At 28.7% G+C, this 9978-nt stretch overlaps 1 protein-coding gene and 1 long non-coding RNA gene across 2 annotated transcripts; both read left to right on the forward strand.

Moving 5' to 3' along the window:
* Positions 1 to 2061: 2061 nt before the first annotated feature.
* Positions 2062 to 3059, forward strand: LOC106767800. The gene is made up of 3 exons (XR_001376188.2): positions 2062 to 2150; positions 2275 to 2357; positions 3028 to 3059. It is a non-coding gene; the product is annotated as an uncharacterized LOC106767800 (long non-coding RNA).
* Positions 3060 to 7761: 4702 nt separating this feature from the next.
* Positions 7762 to 9756, forward strand: LOC106767589. Its single transcript, XM_014652512.2, has 3 exons — positions 7762 to 7930; positions 8027 to 8145; positions 9187 to 9756. The coding sequence occupies exons 1-3, from the start codon at positions 7837 to 7839 to the stop codon at positions 9307 to 9309; spliced, it is 336 nt and encodes a 111-aa protein (XP_014507998.1). The 5' UTR covers positions 7762 to 7836; the 3' UTR covers positions 9310 to 9756.
* Positions 9757 to 9978: the final 222 nt, after the last annotated feature.

Consider the following 9978-nt stretch of genomic DNA (forward strand, 5'->3'; position numbering starts at 1 on the left):
TTATATTAATTAAAAATTACATAATACATTATAAACTCATACATAAAATTAAAAATAAATTATAAACTAATATAACAAGAATATAATTTAAACATGAAATAGGGTGCAGGTTGTGGGATTTATTAACAAATGTGAAATGAGAATACAGAAGGTAGAGGGGTGGAGACGTAAGAATGCATGTTTTCTTATAGGAAGAAAAGGGGAGTATAGTCAATAAGGACAGAAATTTTCAATAAACAGAAAATTAACAAATAATCATCTAATTAATAAGGGATATTTTAGGAAATTGGAGGTGCAGATGAAATGTTTGGAGGTACAGGATGAAACATCTTATTTTTATTTGTCACTCGCCAATTGGTTTAATAGTTTCTAAATTATAAAAATTAACCTAAAACTACACAAAAATGTTACTTTATTATTGAAGTTACTAAATGTTAATTATTTTATTATTATTGTTTTTTGTATTTCAAAGTGGTATTTATTATTAAATTTTAAATCAAGTTAACTTGTGCTTGCTTTTGAGAATTAGTTTAATGTGTTATTGCAAATAAATGATTTTGGTGTTATTTGTGTTTCAGCATAATAAATTTAAGAATGACAAAGATGATTTTAGACTTTTTACTGAACCACATTAGTAAGCATGATTACTTTTTCTACTAGATTGATACAATTATTAGGGTCTATGTCAACCCTCTTAATCAATATAAGGGAGTTTAGTTTGTGTTGGACAATAAAACAATTATTAGAATCTATTGATGTCATCATTAAGCATGGCTAAGAACAGTCAAACAAATAATTTAATATATATAATGGGTAAATTTTGATTTCGTCGATTGAGTTTTCTTTTGTTATTTTAAAATAATTCAAAAATTGTTTCTAATTTTTTTAAATAAGACTTAGTTTTTAAACTTTTACATCTAATCAAAATTATTTGATATTTTGATATATTTGGATGTTCAAAAAATAAATATAATCTTTTTATTTGTCAAAAAATTATATTAAATTTTTTATATGTCAAAAAGGTTAAATATTTTATGTCTTAAGTTGTTTAATATATTTTCATTTTAATGTCAACTAAAAAATATATTTGACATGTAAAGAAAATTAATATAATTAATTAAAAGAATTATATTTAATTTTTAATTTTAAAAAATTAAAATATATTAAAGTTTTGAACATAAATTAATTATATTTTACGGTCAAAATTCGGATATTAAAAAATATTAACCATCTTTTTTGCAGAACACGCAAGTGTACACGATATCATTTAGTAGATTTATAAAAAGAAATTTATGTAGTGATTCTTTATGTAATAAAATTGATTAGTAAAAAGATGTGTTGAAGAATGTAATGCTGATAGCTTTTATTTTTTCAGTAAAATGAACGTTTTGTATTTCTTTATAACTTTCAAAAGTCTCATAAGATATTTTCGTTTAACTAAATGCAATAACTCAGTAAATTAATATTAGAATCACAATACCATGCTGTTTGTTAATGTAACCTGAAAAAATGAAGACAATAAGTAACTTTTAAAAATTAATAACGGTAATTAAATATTATTAATTGATAACATTCTGAAATTTATTGTCTCCATCGCTGATACAAATGCGCTTTAAGTACAAGTTTACATGGGAACTTGCGTCTATTTGTTCTATAAAACTCTTTAAGAAAAGATTATTTATAAATGAAAAAAATAGAATGAGTTTATTTACAAACTAGTCTATTAATTGATTTTATAATAATATTTCTAATTTTTGTATTTATGTATTAATTTTATATACTTTTATACTCTTTTTTTTCTAGATCTGGTTTGGTTGGATAAGGGACCACAAAATTCTTTCAAAACTTTTGTATTAAAATTTTTCTTTATGCTAAAAATTTCTTCAACGTAATTTATTTAATGGCATTTATAAGCAATTTAAATTAAACTATAGAATGAGTAATGGAAGTATAGTGCTACTAATTTAAAAAAAATTATAAATAGTTATGAAAATTTTGGCAGCTAGATTTAAAATTAGAATTGTCTTAATTTTTGGCGTTTAATGTTATTGGTTGAAGATGGTTCCTCTCACATGGCATCACATTTGTTCCATTAGAACCTTAAAGCTCTTCACGAAAGAAACGTTTTTTCCCGACCTACGAAATCAAGGGTAACGCTATTTTTTCTTCTCTGTTATTCACTCCTCTAACCTTATCATCCATCATTCTTAGCCTTTTTCCGCGGATTTTCCGATCCCTTGTCTTATTTTTAAACCTTCCTATCTTGTTACGTAGGCATTCACAAAGGGGGGATTTTTTTCCCCTACGGCATTAATTTTCCCAAACCAGCTGTTTTGGTTCAGGCTCTTTCCTACAAGGTTCGTTTAATTTTCAAGTACGTTCTTCACTTTCCGAGCTAGTTGTGTGCGTTTTGCATGATTAGGATGTGGATTGCAGAAGATTAGATCAATGGGTTAAGGTAATTAGGAATTGCCAGCAGGTTAGTTTTCATGGTGGCTGAGGTTTGTGTTAAATCTTGCTATGCTGATTGATGTGTGGGATACACTCTTGCATTTTAGGTTACAGACGTTGAGATTTATTTGAGGTTTGAATAGAAAGTCATTGCAGAAACTGTAACTCTTATAGGTTATGCAAAATTTGCCTTCTTGCTTTCTGTATCTGATGAAATGAGTCTGAGCTCGTGGCTTTATTTTCAGCTGTGACATTTTCTTCTTGATTATGCATTAACATCAACCTAAAATATATTTATCCCTATATTATATTGATTAACTAGTATATGCTATCCTTCACCCAAAAAAAAAAAATAAACTTTATATTCAATTTTCAAATAATGTAATTGGAATCACGTATGCCATTAAACTTCATCAGAAAAGGTATGTCAAGAAAGACTAATAACATTCCAAATAATACAGTTTTTGATTGAATCCAATAAAGTTGTATAATCCATATAGCTAACTAAGACTACTATTGTTGTTGATATTGTGCATTGAATTTTCTCTGACTGCTGGTAATTGTGACATGTTGTAGAGATTGAAGCAGTAAGTCGTACGTAAGACATTGTAGAAGCCATGGTTCTTGACTCCATATTGTCTACTCCTGTTCTGAGGTCACCATCTTTCAAGAGGCAGTTTGCAAGGCATGAGCTAGGTAGTTGGTCAGCATTGGTGAAGAGGCACCTGTTCCTCTTATCTGCTCTTGCTCTACTAACTGTAATCTGTATCATATATCTATATTTTGCGATTACTTTGGGGGCCAATGACTCCTGCTCTGGGTTGAGTGGACCTGAGAAAGTTTCCTGTCAGATGGAGCTCGTTAAGGAGGTGTCTGCAGCCAGTGGTAAACTCAAAAGGCTCAGACAATTCTGATTTCAATACTTTCCCTTTAGGTGACATGAAATCCAAATATAATTTTTCGACTCAATGTTAGTATCATATGTATTATTTATGAGAGCATTTTGTGAGCCAAGATGTACGAAATGCATGTGGAAAGCAATTTCTTCATTGCTAATTCCAGGGGTTGCTTTATTGTACCTAATATGACATCTTTGTATGAGATCTTTCAGCGCCCTAGCAGACCAAGTCAAGCTTGACTTTCAACAATGGACTAATTTCAAACTTCCTATTTCTCTTTTTCTGTGATTCGTTCGGTTCATTTTCAAACAAAATTTGTAGAACTTTTACAATTAATTCTGAGAATGGATAACTTACTGCATATTAAATATATATTAGAATTAAATTCTAATTTAATTTTCTTTTCAATTCAGTCATCATATTTTTTTTTCGTTTAATTTTGTTTTTATTTGAGTTAATGTTTGCTCAATTTAATCATTTTTATAATACTACTTAATTTATGTTTTACTTTTTTAAAAGAAAATAATTAAAAAAAAAATCACCTGTTAATTTAGTATCGACTAGTTTAAAATTTTAATAAATTAAAAATCATAGGTATAAAAATAACGTCAACTATTAAATAAAAATATTATACAACATTACATTAATAATTATAAAATAAAATTGTCAAATATAAATATATATATATATATATATATATATATATATATATATATATATATATATATATATATATATATATATATATATAACTCTCAAAATATAGTATGAAATTATATAGAAGAGTCATCATGCATGATAAAATATAATAGTTATCCAATTATAATATAAAATATTCGATGTACATAATAACTATAAAATTTACAACTTTATATATTACTAATCTAATATAAAACTATCTACAATAGTACTATACTACTCCAAGGAAACATCTTCTCCCTCTGCTTACACCCACAGAATGATCATTACAAAGAAAAGAATACGACCACATACAAAACATAAATACAGAAATGCAGGGTAAGCTAGTATAATTTAATATTTCATTTGAGAATACAATTCAACCCAACATCTAGAATACACATATAACAATGTTTAAAACATACAAACATATATTGACCGACCACTTGACTTGATCATTCGGATTAATATGAATATGTAGTTATGACCGTTCGTGCACTCGTTTGTGGTGAAGTAACTCCCCCCCCCCCCCCCCACTGCCACATGAGGTTAGCCCGTTATCACTCACCTTAGGTCAAGATAAAACCCCTAGACTAGAACCTCCTACTTGAGAATCAATGATCATTAGAATGTCAAGATGAATGCCAAGACTGAGTTTCCCATATTCATACTTTTACCACGTTGAAAACCATCAATGAGATATTCCTCATTGGAATTCTCTTCCATACCAAATTTGAACATCATACATGATTTGAATACTAACAAAATTTCTTGTACATAGTAAATTAATGCAACTGAAATAAAAAATTTGAGCAAAGCAATGAGAACAAGGTTTTGGGAGACCGAACTACATTTAGTAGTTAATGGCCAAACGGTAAACCAACACAATCTACTAACAAGACTGAACGGTCAATGTTAGGTAAGGCTTAAGAAGTGACCAAACACAATTAAGGACCGACCATTAGAGTAAACTGAATACTAAAATGCTACCGAATACTATAACTAGATCGACCACTACAATTAAACTTAATACGAGGTAATATCGAATACTAGTGTAAGACCGAGCACTAATGTAAGACCGAATACTGTTAGACCGAACACTAGAATAACCGAACACCAGAACTAAACCGAACACGTATAACTTAAACAAAAAACATAGAACTTAGACCAAATACTAAGAACTTAGACAAACACTTATAGCTTAGACCGAACACTTAGAGATTAGACCGAATACTAAGAACTTAGACAGAACACTTATAGCTTAGGTCAAACACTTAGAGCTTAGACCGAATACTGAGAACTTAGACAAATACTTATAGCTTAGACCGAACACTTAGAGCTTAGACTGAATACTAAGAACATAAGCAAAACACTTATAGCTTAGGCTGAATACTTAGAGCTTAGACCGAATACTAAGAACTTAGACAAACACTTATAGCTTAGACCGAACACTTAGAGCTTAGACCGAATACTAAGAACTTAGACAGACACTTATAGCTTAGACCGAACACTTAGAGCTTAGACTAAATACTAAGAACTTAGACAGAACACTTATAGCTTAGGCCAAACACTTAGAGCTTATACCGAATACTAAGAACTTAGACAGACACTTATAGCTTAAACCGAACACTTAAAGTTTAAACTGAATACTAAGAACTTAGACATACACTTATAGCTTAGAACAAACACTTAGAGCTTAGACCGAATACTAAGAACTTAGACATACACTTATAGCTTAGACCGAACACTTAAAGCTTAGATCGAATACTAAGAACTTAAGCAAACACATATAGCTTAGATCGAACACTTAGAGCTTAGACCGAATACTAGTGTAAGATTGATCACTAAAGCATGATCGAATGACCATTAACAAATAAGGCCCATAAGAGGCCGTATGCAGTTAAGATCGAACATCAGTACAAGACCGAGCGGTCAAAGACTCCCTATACTCAGCAAAACTGCATAATTCTACAATACGAAACTGCATAACTATGAAATTACACCTAACTTTACCGATTCATAACATTTCCCTAACTTCTAATCCTTCAGACTTGTATCATATATCAAATTACATTCTTCTAAGGGTGTCAAAACCTTTCTATACATTTTCTAAAGGGTCTGCTACCAGATTCACGATCCAAAACAACATCACCATAAACTTAATGTAGAAAAGTTTCACATGGTCACATGCCACATTATCTCATACAACTATACAAATCATACAATCACCCAATTACATATACATACAAATTTCCACACCGCATTACACAATATCCCAATTCAACAACACATCAATCAATTAAATTAACTAGCTTTCCTTACCTCTAACAGAACCGGACAACTTCTACAACTTTCAAAATTTTGCTTGAACCTTAAGAAAATTATAAAAATACCTGTGAGCCACTAATTGATGAAAGAAAATAAACAATAAAACTAAAATCTTATAATATATATATATATATATATATATATATATATATTAAAATAACTATTTTTAAATTTTCTTTTCTTTATTTTTTTATCACAATAATAATTACAATGATTTCTTTTAAAATTTTAAATCAATGGATTAATTTTGATCGTTAAAATTTTCATTTTAATTTTAAATTAATAATAATCTGAAATAAAATACATTTAATGAAAATGTGAATTTTAATAAATATAATGTTTATAGAAAAATTAAATTTAATTTCAATTTAAAAAATTGACAAAATTGATCATTCAAAAATAAAATGAAACTAAACTAAACAAAAATTATAAATATAGAAATTAAATTAAATATGAGACGTATAGAAATTAAATTAAATATGAGACATATTTAACATTGACATATATCAGTGTTTTTTTGATATGACACGATATTAGAGTGACACATTAATATATTTTTTAAATTTTAAGAAAAAGTAACAAATAAATTTAAAAGAAATTAAAAGTAAAATAATAAACAAAACAATAATTACTTAAATGATGTTAACAAAAAGATTAAATTGACAAAAATTAGAATCAAATTAAAAATAAATATTATAACAAAATTAAATAAACTGAGGACCAAATTAATATTTAATTTCTTTTATAATAACAAAGAATAATAAAATTATTATCATTATAATTATAAAAATAAATATAAATAATGAAATGTTGTATCCCAATTTTATAAATAAGTTATTTAATTTGGACTTTTTACTTTTTTTTCTTCTTTTAAAACGCTTTCTTAATTTTAATTTAATAAGATGTGGAGCATCTTAAACTATTTTTCCTTTTATCTTTATTTATAAATAAACAGCTTATCTTTTGAAACTTTTATACTTAAATTTTTTATTATTTAAAATAATACCGTGTCATTGTATAAATTATATACCTATATAAAGAAAAAAAAAATCTTAATTTTGTACACATTTTATCTTTTAAAATATGATTTTTTTTTTATTTTCTATAGTTTAAATAACTTTCACTCCTCAATTTTTATTTATTTTTGTAAACTTTCAACTTTTCTCCGTTCGTTTTTTCTCCGACTAATTACTTTAAAATTAAAATAAGATAAAATTAAAATAAGATAAAAATAAATAAATAAATGATACAACTACATATCACTAAAAATATATATATTAAATTTCACCTTAATATATAACATATAAAAAAGATTAAAATAATTTAATTTTATCTCAATAGAAAATGGGAGTACTGTTACATTGTTGCCCATGATTTTCAGAGTAATTTTAGAATATTAGAATATAAGGGTTTTTAATAATTGGGGAAACGCAGCTGCAAGAGAGGATCTTCCTTCGGAGAAATAATTGTATTGAGGGCAATGACGTCGTCGGAGGAGAAGGAAGCTTCAAGCTCCAACCCTATTCGCAAAGTATCCTGCACGGCTAGCTTCGACGCGCTCTGGTTCTGCTACTGTAATAGCTATTTCCCCAAAACCTAAATAAATCCTCATGTCTTTTTCAATTAGGTCATCCAATTTGTAGTAAAGTTTATGTTTTTCATGTTTGCAGCGCCGGTACATCAAATGCAGCAGTATTACAGGCTTGGCGTTCTTGACAATTGTTCCCGCCAATGGAAAGCCATGGTTGATTGCTTAATGCTCAAGACCAAACCCTCATCTGAAGTCCAGGTTGTCCCCTACTTCTTCCTCATTATTTGATTTTCACCAATTGTGTTTATATTCTGAGAAACTCTTTAGGTGTTAGATTAATGTCCTTTTTTTTTTTCTGTCGTGCTTCATCCACTTGTGAATCTGATCTTGACGGTCTTTTTGGCTATGTTATGGGCTTTTGAAGAGGATGGATGGTTTTTGAGAATTTATCCTCTAAGTTTAATTGAATGTAAGTGAAAAAGAAAGGAAGAGAAACTCCTCTAAAAATGAGCATGTAACTTTATACCTAACCTTAAATTCAGGGAGTTAAGATATAATGGATTTCAATTTCAATTTCAATTTGAAACAAACATGGTTCATATATCATATTATTCTGTAGTATTCTTGTCTTATAATGTTATGACTAAACCACTACATTATGTGTTCACGAGATTGTAAGCAACTAAGCACAATGCTCCCTAACTTTGTAAATACCACTTTAGTGCTTAATGACAGTATAAAAATGTAGTTAGAAAGGACTTAACGTGATTTTTGTCGAGTTAGAAACTGAGGTATGAAGGTTGCATTGCTTTTTAACTGAACTTCTCCAACTTGTTAGGCACAGCCACCTTATTTTTGTGCTGGAAAAATGATGTAGAACAGTGCTGTACAAATATCAGGGCTAAGCATAGTCTTGAATAGGCCTAATGTTCTTTGTTGTAGTGAGATTAAGACTTAAGAGGAGTCTGAGTTCTTATGGATTGTGTACTTCTGTACATATACATTTCAAATTTGGTTGTATGCTATTTTACTTTTGTGAGTACAGGGTTAAGGAACCTGCGCTACCAACTCTGTCTGATTTATCATCAAAGAAAACGGTTTCTCTTCATTGTTACCATTGCTTTTCTAATCGATGTCGATTTGCACTTGAATGAATGGTGAACAACAAAACAACAAAGCACCGTGAAATAAAGAAGAATTTTAGTTTTAATTTTTTTAATAATGCTTGGTTTAATTGTTCTTCCATGACAGTTTCTCTGTCTTTTCATTTTGGTAACACATTATAACTCCTGGGTGCAGGAAATTCTGGAAACTCAAGAGAAATCAAAGTCAAAGTCACACATCTGGACTTTTCGGACACCAGAAGAAGCTTCTTACTACTGGAAAGAACTTTATGGTCATTTAGACGACGAGCCTGAATGATGAAAATAAAATTGTGCAATTAAATGTTATTTAGTACCTTCTGATTTTGCCTTAGGATGAGACAATTAGAGATCAAAGGGCCATGAGAGAATACAAATTACTGACCAAGTCAATTATTCTCGAAACAAATCATTCATATTCTTATAACTTTTTCCCAATATGCTTCACCATAAATGGTAAAATTTTGGAATAAAAAATTAGAGACATTTGACAGTTTCAGCACAACAATATTCTTACGAAACTTTTAGGGGGTACAAAAAATTCGACTTCAGCATTTGTAAATAATTATTCTTGTTATCTTCTTCAATGAGTGTCATTAAATAGGTCCATGAAGAACAGAAGTAGCTGTTGCAATCCCTTTTTTTGTTGTTGATTAACGTTGAACTCATCTTGAATGTTTTCTTCTTTTATCTATCAAGCTTTGACAGTGGAGAAACATTAAATACACTTCATGCGTCATTGATTGATATTTCCTTTTTTACTCAACTTTCTTGATAGGTAATAATATTTATCTCCTTTGGTTGTATAGCTTTTTATTTAAAAGGGTGATATAAGTATATGTACTATGCATATAGCTAAGCCAAGGTTGAGATATGCGTGTGTCGAGATAGTTGGTGGAAATCCAACTTTAGCTTGATTCATAAGAAATATTCACACAAATTTCTTTGG

Source organism: Vigna radiata, chromosome 7 (genome assembly GCF_000741045.1).
Source record: "Vigna radiata var. radiata cultivar VC1973A chromosome 7, Vradiata_ver6, whole genome shotgun sequence".
Taxonomy (NCBI): domain Eukaryota; kingdom Viridiplantae; phylum Streptophyta; class Magnoliopsida; order Fabales; family Fabaceae; genus Vigna; species Vigna radiata.

Bases quoted from the DNA above. Each gene is read 5' to 3' on its own strand.
- LOC106767589 (XM_014652512.2), top strand. From the start codon at position 7,837: ATGACGTCGTCGGAGGAGAAGGAAGCTTCAAGCTCCAACCCTATTCGC. The intron at 7,931-8,026 runs GTAATAGCTATT...TCATGTTTGCAG, and splicing joins CGCGCTCTGGTTCTGCTACT to CGCCGGTACATCAAATGCAG. The intron at 8,146-9,186 runs GTTGTCCCCTAC...TCCTGGGTGCAG, and splicing joins AACCCTCATCTGAAGTCCAG to GAAATTCTGGAAACTCAAGA.